The sequence below is a fragment of the Ranitomeya variabilis genome, chromosome 5, assembly GCF_051348905.1.
Source record: "Ranitomeya variabilis isolate aRanVar5 chromosome 5, aRanVar5.hap1, whole genome shotgun sequence".
Taxonomy (NCBI): Eukaryota; Metazoa; Chordata; class Amphibia; order Anura; family Dendrobatidae; genus Ranitomeya; species Ranitomeya variabilis.
This window is the reverse complement of record NC_135236.1, coordinates 597,435,896-597,450,639: the sequence shown is the minus strand read 5'-3', so window position 1 is coordinate 597,450,639 and position 14,744 is coordinate 597,435,896. Positions and strand designations below refer to the sequence as shown.

At 44.8% G+C, this 14,744-nt stretch overlaps 1 protein-coding gene across 2 annotated transcripts in view; it reads left to right on the top strand.

Annotated features, from left to right (window-relative positions):
- LOC143776550 (A disintegrin and metalloproteinase with thrombospondin motifs 2-like) overlaps positions 1-14,744 on the top strand; it is a 793,125-nt gene that overhangs the window by 496,611 nt on the left and 281,770 nt on the right. For both annotated transcript variants that reach the window (XM_077266022.1, XM_077266023.1), the window contains exon 13: positions 4,286-4,419. In XM_077266022.1, coding sequence (XP_077122137.1) covers positions 4,286-4,419 — 134 coding nt within the window. The remainder of the gene's footprint in view (positions 1-4,285; positions 4,420-14,744) is intronic.

The following is a 14,744-nucleotide window of genomic DNA, read 5'->3' as shown; positions in this document are numbered from 1 at the left end:
ATGTATTATGTAGTAGCACGTAGTGGATGCATTGTCTAGTAGCATGGAGTGGATGTATTATGTAGAGGATGTATTATGTAGTTCGCACATAGTGTGTGTATTATGTAGTAGCTCGTAGTCTATGTATTATGTAGTAGCATGTAGTGGATGTATTATGTAGAGGATGTATTATGTAGTAGCTCGTAGTGTATGTATTATGTAGTAGCATGTAGTGGATGTATTATGTAGAGGATGTATTATGTAGTAGTTCGTAGTTGATGTATTATGTAGTAGCATGTAGTGGATGTATTATGTAGAGGATGTATTATGTAGTAGCATGTAGTGGATGTATTATGTAGAGGATGTATTATGTAGTAGCGTGTAGTGGATGTATTATGTATATTATGTAGAGGATGTATTATGTAGTAGCACGTAGTGGATGTATTATCTAGTAGCATATAGTGGATGTATTATGTTGAGGATGTATTATGCAGTAGCACGTAGTGTATGTATTATGTAGTAGCACGTAGTGGATGAATTATATAGTAACTCGTAGTTGATGTATTATGTAGTGGCATGTAGTGGATGTATTATGTAGAGGATGTATTATGTAGTTGCATGTAGTGTGTGTATTATGTAGTAGCTCGTAGTGGATGTATTATGTAGTAGCACGTAGCGTATGTATTGTGTAGTAGCTCGTAGTGGATGTATTATGTGGTAGCACATAGTGGATGTATTATGTAGTAGCTCGTAGTGGATGGTATGTAGTACCATTGAGTGGATGTAGTATGTAGTGGATGTATTATGTAGTGGATGTATCATGTAGTGGATGTATTATGTAGTAGCATGTATTGGATGTATTATATAGTAGCTTGTAGTAGATGTATTATGTAGTAGCATGTAGTGGATGCATTATATAGTAGCATGTAGTGGATGTATTATGTAGTAGCTTGTAGTGAATGTAGTAGCATGTAGTGGCTGTATTATGTAGTAGCTTGCAGTGGATGTATTATGTAGAGGATGTATTATGTAGTGGATGTATTATGTAGTAGCATGTAGTGGATGTATTATGTAGTAGCATGTTTTGGATATATTATATATTCGCTTTTATTGGATGTATTATGTAGTAGCATGTAGTGGATGTATTATATAGTAGCATGTAGTGAATGTATTATGTAGTAACTTGTAGTGGATATATTATGTGGTAGCATGTAGTGGATGTATTATGAAGTAGCATTTAATGGATGTATTAGGTAGTAGCACGTAGTGGATGTATTATGTAGTAGCATTTAATGGATGTATTAGGTAGTAGCATGTAGTGGATGTATTATGTAGTAGCATGTAAGGGATGTATTAAGTAGTACCATGTAGTGGATGTATTATGTAGTACCATTTAGTGGATGTAGTATGTAGTTGATGTATTATGTAGTAGCACTTAGTGGATATATTATCTAGTAACACGTAGTGGATGTATTACGTAGTAGCATATAGTGGTAGTATTACGTAGTAACATGTAGTGGATACATTATGTGTTAGCATGTGGATGTATTATGTAGTAGCATGTAGTGGATGTATTATGTAGTAGCATGTAGTGGATGTATTATGTTGTGGATGTATTTTTTAGTAATATGCCGTAGATGTATTATGTAGTGGATGTATTATGTAGTACCATTGAGTGGATGTAGTATGTAGTGGATGTATTATGTAGTAGCACTTAGTGGATATATTATATAGTAACACATAGTGGATGTATTATGTAGATGATGTATTATGTAGTAGCATGTAGTGGATGCATTATGTAGAGCATGTATTATGTAGTGGATGTACTATGTAGAGGATGTATTATGTAGTGCATGTATTATGTAGCAGCATGTAATGGATGTATTATGTAGTTGGTTGTAGTGAATGTATTATGTAGTAGCTTGTAGTGGATGTATTATGTAGTAGCTCGTAGTTGATGTATTATGTAGTAGCTTGTAGTGGATGTATTATGTAGAGGATGTATTATGCAGTGGATGTATTATGTAGTAGCATGTAGTGGATGTATTATGTAGTAGCATGTATTGGATGTATTATATAGTAGCTTGCAGTGGATGTATTATGTAGTAGCATGTAGTGGATGTATTATATACTAGCATGTAGTGGATGTATTATGTAGTAGCTTGTAGATTATGTATTACGGTATGTAGTAGCATGTAGTGGCTGTATTATGTAGTAGCTTGTAGTGGATGTATTATGCATTAGCATGTAGTGGATGTATTATGTAGTAGCACGTAGTGGATGTATTATGTAGAAGCATGTAGTGGATGTATTATGGAGCAGCATGTAGTTTGTGTTATGCATTAGCATGTAGTGGATGTATTATGTAGTAGCACCTAGTGAATGTATTATGTAGTAGCATGAAGTAAATGTATTATGTAGTAGCATGTATTGGATGTATTATGTAGTAGCATGTAGTGGATGTATTATGTAGTATCATGTAGTGGATGTATCACGTAGTAGCACGTAGTGGATGTTGTTATGAGCTGGTGGTTTAGGAGTAACATGGGACGTGCTCTGGAGGAGGTGGTACCTGTACTGACCGCAGTTCCTGAGCTTAACACAACACTAGAAGTAGCCGTGGGATGTTCCTGTCACTCCCTAGACACCTCGTCACAGCCGGAGGACTAACTACCCCTAAAGATAGAAACAGGAAAGCTATCTTGCCTCAGAGAAAATCCCCAAAGGATAGGACAGCCCCCTACAAATATTGACTGTGAGTGGAGAGGGAAATTACATACGCAGAATGAAACCAGTAGCAAAGGAGGCCAGTCTAACTAGATAAATAGAGCAGGAAAGAATACTGTGCGGTCAGTATTAAAAACTAGAAAAAATCCACCACAGAGTTTACAAAAATCTCCACACCTGACTAAAGGTGTGGAGGGTAAATCTGCTTCCCAGAGCTTCCAGCTTAACTGAATAAATCCATACTGACAAGCTGGACTAGAAAAAACATAGAGAGTGCAGAAAGATTAAGTCCACAACAAGTGGACTGCAAAAGAACAAAGCAAGGACTTATCTTTGCTGAACTGGTCAGAATATCAGGGAAATCCAAGCAGAGATGTGAATCCAACCAGGAACCATTGACAACTGGCACAGGCTGAAGGATAGAACCAGGCTAAATAGTGAAGCCAGAAAGACAATCAGTGGAAGCAGCTGCTGACTACTAAATCCAAGGAGCAGCAGTACCACTTAAAACCACCGGAGGGAGCCCAAGAGCAGAACTCGCAAAAATGCCACTTACAACCACCGGAGGGAGCCCAAGAGTGGAATTCACAACAGGATGTATTGTGTAGTAGCATGTAGTGGATGTATTATGTAATAGCACCTAGTGAATATATTATGTAGTAACATGTAGTGGATGTATCACATAGTAGCACGTAGTGGATGTATTATGTAGCAGCATGTAGTGGATGTATTATGTAATAGCACCTAGTGAATGTATTATGTAGAAACATGTAGTGGATGTATCACGTAGTAGCACGTAGTGAATGTATTGTGTAGTAGCATGTAGTGGATGTATTATGTAATAGCACGTAGTGAATGTATTATGTAGTAACATGTAGTGGATGTATCACGTAGTAGCACGTAGTGGATGTATTATGTAGCAGCATGTAGTGGATGTATTATGTAATAGCACCTAGTGAATGTATTATGTAGTAACATGTAGTGGATGTATCATGTAGTAGCTCGTAGTGGATGTATTATGTAGTGGATGTATCAGGTACTAGCAGGTAGTGGACGTATTATGTAGTAACATGTAGTGGATGTATCACGTAGTAGCACGTAGTGAATGTATTATGTAGTAGCACGTAGTGAATGTATTATGTATAGCATGCATTGGATATATTATGTAGTAGCATGTAGTGGATGTATTACGTAGTATTATGTAGTGAATGTATTATGTAGTAGCATGTAGTGGATATATTGTATAGTTACATGAAGTGTATGCATTATCATATACATTGTACATAAAAAAGAAATATGAACATATCAAAAATACATTAAGCATATGCTTTGGACATAAGCGATAGTACAGCTAAACCAATCTGACTAATAACCTATCTCTCTCCATTCCCTGACCAAAACAAAAGAAAATAATTGGCAACAATCCTAAAAAAAAATAATCCCATGTCAGGCAGGTCCAATGTCTGTTGACAAAACTTCAGAATGCCATTACAACTCTACATTTGTAAGGGTGCGGACTGCTCTACCCCTGAAAACTGTGTTGAATTAAGTAAGCAATAGTTTTCTATTTTTCTTTCAGAAAAAGAAAGATGTCATCTTTACTGTCAGTCAAAAAAAAATGGAGATGTGGTGTATATGAAAAGACTAGCACATGATGGAACACGATGCTCGTATAAAGATTCTCATAATATCTGTGTTCGAGGGGATTGTCTGGTAAGTATTAAATGCAAATTGTTGAAATCTTGTATTTTAACCGCTAAAGTAGCATACTCTATCTACAAACAACTTTTCCTATAGGCTGTGGTGTGTATACATAGAGAATAACACCATTGTATGTCATGTAGGGCTTGTATCCTGCACTTTTATCAGCTTTCCCATCTGTAGGTTCTATATCTTACTTTGGAATTGATTCTGAGCTAGGGGAGGACACTGACTGATATTATGTCTCCTATAAAAAGTACTGCACACAGAGGGATTAATGTGTTTATTTCCATAGTTAGTACACAGAAGCAGCATGGGCTTGAAGGAAATTATACAACAGTATCGGGCTGTGTAGATGTGTATCCAGCTCTAAGGAGATGTAAAACACTTATCAATCTCAGCATTATCTTTCTGGGTTTCCCTGTGCCAGTTTTTATTAACTCTTGCGCTTCATAGAGTACAGTAAAAGGGGTATCTTACCAACGTGAGCTTGTAGTCCGTCTTGTCTGAGCAAGATGAAGTTGAGCTGTTTTTATTACGAGTAGATGATGAGCTCAGAATGCAGGGGAAGAAATAACTCATAAATGGTGAAAAAAGCTTAATTCTCTGATATGATACTTTACAAAGTTTCGTATATTTGTTCTATTGATTTATACAAAGTTCAGTGAAAACACTGTTCTCATTTTTTTAAAAAATCTCTACCATATGGTACTTGATAAAATTAGAAATGTTTTTTTTTGAGCATTCCGATACTGCAAATATCGGGTACCGGACGATATTCGCTGTATCGGAGTTCCGATACTGAGTTCCGATACTTTTAAGATATCGGATACCGGAATTGAAAGTTCCTATAGTGCAATGATGCACTATAATGGAGTGTGGGCGGTGCGTGACCGTGGGGGGGTCTGTGTGGGCCTGCCAGGAGGGTCTGTACGGGCCTCTCGGGGGTCTGTGCGGCCTGCTGGGGGTCTGTGCGGCCTACTGGGGATCTGAACGGGCCTCTCCGGGGTCTGTGCAGCCTGCCGGGGGTCTGTACAGGCCTCTCGGGGGTCTGTGTGGCCTGCCGGGCATCTTTGTGTTTGTGTGCAGGCATCGTCCGATGGGACTACAAGTCCCATCGGGCTATGTCTGCTACAATGGCAGTGATTGACACATTAGCCAATGATGGGACAGTAGTAGTCCCATCATCTGGCTAATGTGTTGAATGTAAAAAACAAAACAAAAACATACATACTACATACATACTTACATACTACATACATACAACATACATACTACATACTGTGATGCAGTGACCCCTGTAACAGGTAGGAGGCGCTGCATGGTCTCCCCAGTATACGCACGGAGGTATATTAAGGCCATAGGTGTGCATGGATGTGATAGTGAGACAGTGTCCGGCATTGTGGTTAATGGGAGGTATGTGTCACAGGGATGGATGCTCCCTGTGATGCAACCCGGAGTATCTTGTCATTAGAGTACGTAAGCACTGATGATGTCATTTAGTGGACCTGGGTCCGGGTTGCGGGTAGCTATGAGAGATGGGAGGGTCTGGCTACCCACATACCTCACCACTGGGTGAGGGCACTTACTGTACCTTTTTCCCTATTTGGCAGTGTGGGTATTTTTGAGGACCTGCAATGATGTCAGGATCACATGACCAACCCATGTGATATACCTCACCTATGGGGTGTGGTTAGAAGGTACATAATGTGACCAGGGTGGGGGTCACATGGCCCTGTGTATGTTCCTGTGTTGGAAGCCTGGGAGGAGGCTTCCTGGAAAGCACATACTGGCGTGGGAGGTCCTGGGTGGAGGACCGGATCCCTGAGCAGCGCACAATGAAACTTGGGGAAGCTACCGTCCTCCGGTGGATCTGGACTAACTAGATATGCCGCAAAGGCAAGTTGGTGATTCCCGAGAGGCAGTTTTCCCAGTGGACTGACAAGGAGTCAGCAGGTGGAGCAGGAGCTCCCGTCAGGTACCTGTACAGACTGTGGGTACTTGTGATACGAACTGTGTGGTAACCCACGGTAACTGGTCAAGGGAGGACCAGCGTGTTTAGTTGCTGCAACCGTAGTGTCGTATGTTGGTGCCTGTTGTGCTCCATGGACATTAGTCAACTGTATGGCGTGCGGTCACCCACAATAACTGGACAGAGAGGTTCAGTGTGTTTAGTGACCGCGGTTTAAAGCCATATACTATGGTGTGAAGACTAATGTAAAGACTGTGTGCTGGTTATTCATATTTTCTGTGGTTTATGATGCCATAATAAACCATATAGACTGCTTTGTTTTGAAAAAACCGTGCCCGTGTGCTGAATATCGCGGCCAAGTGAGTGTCCCCCAATACACTCAGTAAGAGCAATCTTACATATGGTGCTCGAAGCGGGCAACGGTCCAGGCACACATGGAGTTAATTGCTGTGGCTCGGCGGGGCCACGAAGATTGCGTCTGGCTGTAACTCGGCGGGGTTACGAAGCTGACAAGCGTCTTGCTGTGGATCGGCGGGTCCACGAAGGGGACAAGCGGCTTGCTGTGGATCGGCGGGTCCACGAAGTCTGCGGTAGAGCCTTGTGGAGAGTAGCCGCGGTTGCAGCAAGAGGTTCCGCAGCAGCCAGAGCTGCAGTGGCAGCAGCAGTGGCTTGTGGTTTGCAGCCGGAGGTGCCGGTTGTATGTGACTGCAGCGGGAGCTGTGGCGGTACCAGCAGGAGCTGGTGAAGTGACATATAGAAAAAAAATAAAAATTTCTCTTCCTCAGTTTGTGCAGACTCTTAAAGGGCCAGTAGAAGCCCAGAGACATTGGGGTGTACTGTGCGAACTGGGGCCTGAGTGCCGTGGGGAAGTCCACGGGGTGTGTCCCAGGGAAGGGAGTATCCCTAATAGTGAGCGGTGACCCCAAACGGGGATGGTTGTCCAAAAGGGGGCGGAGTCCCAAAAAGGGGCGGTAACCCAAACAGGGGTAGTAGCCCAAAAAGGGGTGGAATCCCAAAAGGGGGCTGTATCCCGAACAGGGGTGGTGTCAAAAAGCGGAGCATTTGCCCAAAAGGAGGCAGAGCATCCCAAAGAGGTACCGCAGATAAATGGGTACCCAGGGCATGTAAATTATGTGTGTCCGGTATGCTGTGTGAGCTATCCACCTGGTGAAAGTTTACGGGGGTGTGCCCTGCGGGTACATGAGATGGAAATGTACGGACTGGTCGATTCTGGGGGCCCGGTGACTCTAGTGAGGGTTGCACCTGAGGGGTTCGAAATACCCGATAGGAGGGTCAGGGTCACCTGCATCCATGGGCACACTAAGAGCTATCCAGTGGCTAGGTTGGTCCTTGAGACGGCCAAGGACAGTGCAATCCATGATGTGGCCATAGTCTCGACCTTACCCTGTCCAGTGATAATTGGCCGTGACTCTAGGCTGTTCACAGACTTGTGGGAGAAGGAAGCTTCTTTACCGCAGGAGAATGGAGGGCTCTCTGCTGGTGGGGTCGCGAACCCTAAAACATGTATTCCTCCCAAAGTTGAATGGTCAAATGTCGGGTTGACCAGTGGGGAGGGAGCGTCTGCCCAACTTACAGACATGTCACCTGATGTGTACCCCAAGAAGACTGTAAGTGACGTGGCTGAAGCCCCTGAAGCTGACACCCGGTTAGGGAGCAGCAGGAAGGTTCACCATGTTGTAGGGTTTGAGACTGACTCTGGGGGTGACTGTGACATGTCATGGCCAGTAACAAGCGCTAGAGCAGAGTATGACGCTGTGCTAACAGAGATACTGACACAGCGAAACGACAGGGCTCCACAGGCTGAAGTCATGATAGCGGTGGCAGCTATTCCAGAAAATGTGACCTGTTTAGATGGGGACGGCTGGTTCCTGGATGACCGATCGGGTGGTGGTGACTCCCATTCAGACGGTGATGAAAGCGGAAAAGAGGGCAGTAAGACTGACTCTGGTATAAGTAGCAAAACTTCCTCCCGTCGCCGAAGATGTAAAAGAGGCAAAGGGGCTGAACCAGTTGCACCTTGTGAAGATTTGATGGGAGATGCGGAGGACCTGGAGTGTGTGAAATACTCTGAAGTCCCTGTGAATGTGGACGAGGCTAAGGTTGTCACTACTGAAGCCCAAGAGAGGGTTGAACCTGTTAATGAAGAGATAGGTAAAACTCTGAAGCGGCAGAGTGTGGGTGAGCAAGCTGGCCCATCTGAAAATATATTTAAAGAAGTGACAATGCGACATGTGTTAGCCAAAAGAGAACAGGATCATGAAATAGAGCTGATTAAAGAGACAGTGAAAGAACATGTCGAACGAGAAAGGGTCCTGAGACAAGCGGCTGAGCACAGGGTGGATGAGCTGGAGAAGGAAGTCTCTGAGCTCAGAGGTCACCTGTTCACATGGCAAAGTATGTATAAGACCCTAAAGGAAGACATGGAAGTGCTCAGAGAAGCACTAAAAGGCCCTCTACAAGAGAAAGAGGTGGAGGTCGCAGACTTACCGTGCCAGTACCAGAGTGGTAACGAGGTGAAGCTGCTAATGCCCATCTTGACCAGGGGTGTGGAAGAGGGTAAAGCTGAAGAAGAGTGTGCGCTAAGAGCCGAACAAGATAGTCACCCGGTTGTGGCAGATGTCTTGATGGAAAGGTCGATGGCAAAGCAAGAGCCATCCGTTCCTGAGGAGAGTGAGGCTCCGCTCTTCAAGTGCGTGATAGATGTACCCGAAGAGGCGCAAGATGCATGCACCAGAGAGGGTGTGCATGAGGCCTTTAAAAAGGCAGTAGAAGCGTGTAGTGTGCATTGGGCACTAGAGACGAAACAGTTGGTGATACTGTCGACTAAGGAGGTCACAGTGAAGCGGGTGGCTGTCCTGAAGGATATGCACCTACAGTGCCTCCGCACGAAACAGATGATCCTGTTGAGGAATAATGAGGCCACTCGACGTTTGGAGCAAGCCAGGAAAGCTCAAAGTCGTCTGGGCTTGGTGGAAGACACAGTCCAAGTGCCCAAAGCTCTGGTGGCGAAAGTCATTGGGAGATTTGGGAAAGTGATGCAGGAGATTGTGAATATATCCGGTGTGAAGAGACTGAGGATTCCGGCTGATGACGAGGCCCAGATGGGTGAAGATGGGATGGTTCCATTCCTTGTTGTCGGGTCCAAGGAGAGTCTAGGGAATATCCGCGTGCTCCTGGAATATCGCATCGCATACCTAAGAGAGGTAGAGCAGCTGAGACATGAGAGACTGCAAGTTAGTAAACAGATGCAGAACATGAGATGGCAGCCGCCTTCTTCCCAAGGAAAAGGGAACAAAAGGGACCTGTTGTGAATTTGCTTTTTGCTCCCTCTAGTGGTTACTAGTTTTTTGACTCTGGTTTTTCTGTCATTCCTTTTATCCGCACCTGGGTCGTTAGTTAGGGGTGTTGCTATATAAGCTCCCTGGACCTTCAGTTCAATGCCTGGCAATGTAGTTATCAGAGCTAGTCTGCTGTGCTCTTGTCTACTGATCCTGGTTCCAGTTATATCAGCTAAGTCTGCCTTTTGCTTTTTGCTATTTGTTTTGGTTTTGTATTTTTGTCCAGCTTGTTCCAAATCTATATCCTGACCTTTGCTGGAAGCTCTAGGGGGCTGGTGTTCTCCCCCCGGACCGTTAGACGGTTCGGGGGTTCTTGAATTTCCAGTGTGGATTTTGATAGGGTTTTTGTTGACCATATAAGTTACCTTTCTTTATTCTGCTATCAGTAAGCGGGCCTCTCTGTGCTAAACCTGGTTCATTTCTGTGTTTGTCATTTCCTCTTACCTCACCATCATTATTTGTGGGGGGCTTCTATCCAGCTTTGGGGTCCCTTTCTCTGGAGGCAAGAAAGGGCTTTGTTTTCCTCTACTAGGGGTAGCTAGATTCTCCGGCTGGCGCGTGTCATCTAGAATCAACGTAGGAATGATCCCCGGCTACTTCTAGTGTTGGCGTTAGGAGTAGATATATGGTCAACCCAGTTACCACTGCCCTATGAGCTGGATTTTTGTATTCTGCAGACTTCCACGTTCCTCTGAGACCCTCGCCATTGGGGTCATAACAGTTTGCCAGGCCAGTATTAAATGTTTAATGCATTGCAGAAGAGGGATTATAAGAAAGAAGATTCTGAGTTTTTTTTTTCTCCTTCCCCTTTACCTCAGAGTGGCTATGCTTGCTGCAGACATGAATGTCCAGACCTTGATTACAAGTGTGGACCAGCTGGCTACTCGTGTGCAGGGCATGCAAGACTATGTTATCAGAAATCCTAGGTCAGAACCTAAAATACCGATTCCTGAACTGTTTTCCGGAGACAGGTTTAAGTTTAGGAATTTCGTGAATAATTGTAAATTGTTTTTGTCCCTGAGACCCTGTTCATCAGGAGATTCTGCTCAGCAAGTAAAAATTGTTATTTCGTTCTTACGGGGCGACCCTCAGGATTGGGCTTTTTCGCTGGCGCCAGGAGATCCGGCATTGGCTGATCTTGATGCGTTTTTTCTGGCGCTCGGTTTACTTTATGAGGAACCCAATCTTGAGATTCAGGCAGAAAAGGCCTTGCTGTCTATGTCTCAGGGGCAGGACGAGGCTGAAGTGTATTGCCAAAAATTTCGGAAATGGTCCGTGCTGACACATTGGAACGAGTGTGCACTGGCCGCTAATTTTAGAAATGGCCTTTCTGAAGCCATTAAGAATGTTATGGTGGGTTTTCCCATTCCCACAGGTCTGAATGATACTATGGCACTGGCTATTCAAATTGACCGGCGGTTGCGGGAGCGCAAAACCGCAAATTCCCTCATGGTGTTGTCTGAACAGACACCTAATTCGGTGCAATGTGATAGAAAAACCGCAAATTCCCTCATGGTGTTGTCTGAACAGACACCTGATTTAATGCAATGTGATAGAATCCTGACTAGAAATGAGCGGAAAATTCATAGACGCCGGAATGGCTTGTGCTACTACTGTGGTGATTCTACACATGTTATCTCAGCATGCTCTAAACGTATAGCTAAGGTTGTTAGTCCTGTCACCGTTGGTAATTTGCAACCTAAATTTATTCTGTCTGTAACTTTGATTTGCTCACTGTCATCTTATCCTGTCATGGCGTTTGTAGATTCAGGTGCTGCCCTGAGTCTCATGGATCTCTCATTTGCTAAGCGCTGTGGATTTACTCTTGAACCATTAGAAAATCCTATTCCTCTTAGGGGTATTGATGCTACACCATTGGCAGCAAATAAACCGCAGTATTGGACTCAGGTTACCATGTGCATGACTCCTGAACACCGCGAGGTGATACGTTTCCTGGTTTTACATAAAATGCATGATTTGGTCGTTTTAGGGCTGCCATGGTTACAGACCCATAATCCAGTCCTGGACTGGAAGGCTATGTCAGTCTCAAGTTGGGGCTGTCGTGGTATTCATGAGGATTCCCTGCCTGTGTCTATTGCTTCTTCTACGCCTTCGGAAGTTCCGGAGTATTTGTCTGATTATCAGGATGTCTTCAGTGAGTCTGAGTCCAGTGCACTGCCTCCTCATAGGGACTGTGACTGTGCTATAGATTTGATCCCAGGCAGTAAATTTCCTAAGGGAAGACTGTTTAATCTGTCGGTACCTGAACATACCGCTATGCGTTCATATATCAAGGAGTCTCTGGAAAAAGGACATATTCGTCCGTCTTCTTCCCCTCTTGGTGCGGGATTCTTTTTTGTGGCAAAAAAGGACGGATCTTTGAGACCTTGTATTGATTATCGGCTTTTAAATAAGATCACTGTCAAATTTCAGTATCCTTTACCGCTGTTGTCTGACTTGTTTGCCCGGATTAAGGGTGCCAAGTGGTTCACCAAGATAGACCTTCGTGGTGCGTACAACCTTGTGCGCATTAAGCAAGGGGATGAATGGAAAACCGCATTCAATACGCCCGAAGGTCATTTTGAGTACTTGGTGATGCCTTTTGGGCTCTCCAATGCGCCTTCAGTTTTTCAGTCCTTTATGCATGACATTTTCCGGAAGTATCTGGATAAATTTTTGATTGTTTATCTGGATGATATTTTGGTTTTTTCTGATAATTGGGATTCGCATGTGGAGCAGGTCAGGTTGGTCTTTAAAATTTTGCGTGAAAATTCTTTGTTTGTCAAGGGCTCAAAGTGTCTCTTTGGTGTACAGAAGGTTCCCTTTTTGGGGTTCATTTTTTCCCCTTCTGCTGTGGAGATGGACCCAGTCAAGGTCCGAGCTATTCTTGATTGGACTCAGCCCTCGTCAGTTAAGAGTCTTCAGAAGTTCTTGGGCTTCGCTAACTTCTACCGTCGTTTTATCGCTAATTTTTCTAGCATTGTGAAACCTTTGACGGATATGACCAAGAAGGGCTCCGATGTAGCTAACTGGGCTCCTGCTGCCGTGGAGGCTTTCCAGGAGTTGAAACGCCGGTTTACTTCGGCGCCTGTTTTGTGCCAGCCTGACGTCTCACTTCCCTTTCAGGTTGAGGTGGATGCTTCGGAGATTGGGGCAGGGGCCGTTTTGTCGCAGAGAGGCCCTGGTTGCTCTGTTATGAAACCTTGTGCCTTTTTCTCTAGGAAGTTTTCGCCTGCCGAGCGAAATTATGATGTGGGCAATCGGGAGTTGTTGGCCATGAAATGGGCATTTGAGGAGTGGCGTCATTGGCTCGAGGGTGCTAAGCATCGTGTGGTGGTCTTGACTGATCACAAAAATCTGATGTATCTCGAGTCTGCTAAACGCCTTAATCCGAGACAGGCCCGCTGGTCATTGTTTTTCTCCCGCTTTGATTTTGTTGTCTCGTATTTACCAGGTTCAAAGAATGTGAAGGCCGATGCTCTTTCTAGGAGCTTTGTGCCTGATGCTCCTGGAGTCGCTGATCCTGTTGGTATTCTTAAAGATGGAGTTATCTTGTCAGCTATTTCTCCGGATCTGCGACGTGTGTTGCAGAGATTTCAGGCTGATAGGCCTGAGTCTTGTCCACCTGACAGACTGTTTGTCCCGGATAAGTGGACCAGCAGAGTCATTTCCGAAGTTCATTCCTCGGTGTTGGCAGGTCACCCGGGAATTTTTGGCACCAGAGATCTGGTGGCCAGGTCCTTTTGGTGGCCTTCCTTGTCAAGGGATGTGCGGTCATTTGTGCAGTCCTGTGGGACTTGTGCTCGAGCTAAGCCTTGCTGTTCTCGTGCCAGCGGTTTGCTCTTGCCCTTGCCTGTCCCGAAGAGACCTTGGACACATATCTCCATGGATTTCATTTCTGATCTTCCGCTATCTCAGGGCATGTCCGTTATCTGGGTGATATGTGATCGTTTCTCCAAGATGGTCCATTTGGTTCCTTTGCCTAAGCTGCCTTCCTCTTCCGATCTGGTTCCTGTGTTTTTCCAGAACGTGGTTCGTTTGCACGGCATCCCTGAGAATATTGTGTCAGACAGAGGATCCCAGTTCGTTTCCAGGTTCTGGCGATCCTTTTGTAGTAGGATGGGCATTGATTTGTCGTTTTCGTCTGCTTTCCATCCTCAGACTAATGGACAGACGGAGCGAACCAATCAGACTTTGGAGGCTTATTTGAGGTGTTTTGTCTCTGCTGATCAGGACGATTGGGTGACATTCTTGCCGTTGGCTGAGTTTGCCCTTAATAATCGGGCTAGTTCCGCCACCTTGGTTTCGCCTTTTTTCTGCAACTCTGGTTTCCATCCTCGCTTTTCTTCGGGTCATGTGGAGCCTTCTGACTGTCCTGGGGTGGATTCTGTGGTGGATAGGTTGCAGCAGATCTGGAATCATGTGGTGGACAACTTGAAGTTGTCACAGGAGAAGGCTCAGCGCTTTGCCAACCGCCGCCGCGGTGTGGGTCCCCGACTACGCGTTGGGGATTTGGTGTGGCTTTCTTCCCGCTTTGTTCCTATGAAGGTCTCCTCTCCCAAATTTAAACCTCGTTTTATTGGGCCTTACAAGATATTGGAAATCCTTAATCCTGTATCTTTTCGTCTGGATCTTCCTGTGTCGTTTGCTATTCACAATGTATTTCATAGGTCCTTGTTGCGGCGGTACATTGTGCCTGTAGTTCCTTCTGCTGAGCCTCCTGCTCCGGTGTTGGTTGAGGGCGAGTTGGAGTACGTGGTGGAGAAGATCTTGGATTCTCGCCTCTCCAGGCGGAGGCTTCAGTACCTGGTCAAGTGGAAGGGCTATGGTCAGGAGGATAATTCCTGGGTGGTCGCCTCTGATGTTCATGCGGCCGATTTAGTTCGTGCCTTTCATGCCGCTCATCCTGATCGCCCTGGTGGTCGTGGTGAGGGTTCGGTGACCCTTCACTAAGGGGGGGGTACTGTTGTGAATTTGCTTTTTGCTCCCTCTAGTGGTTACTAGTT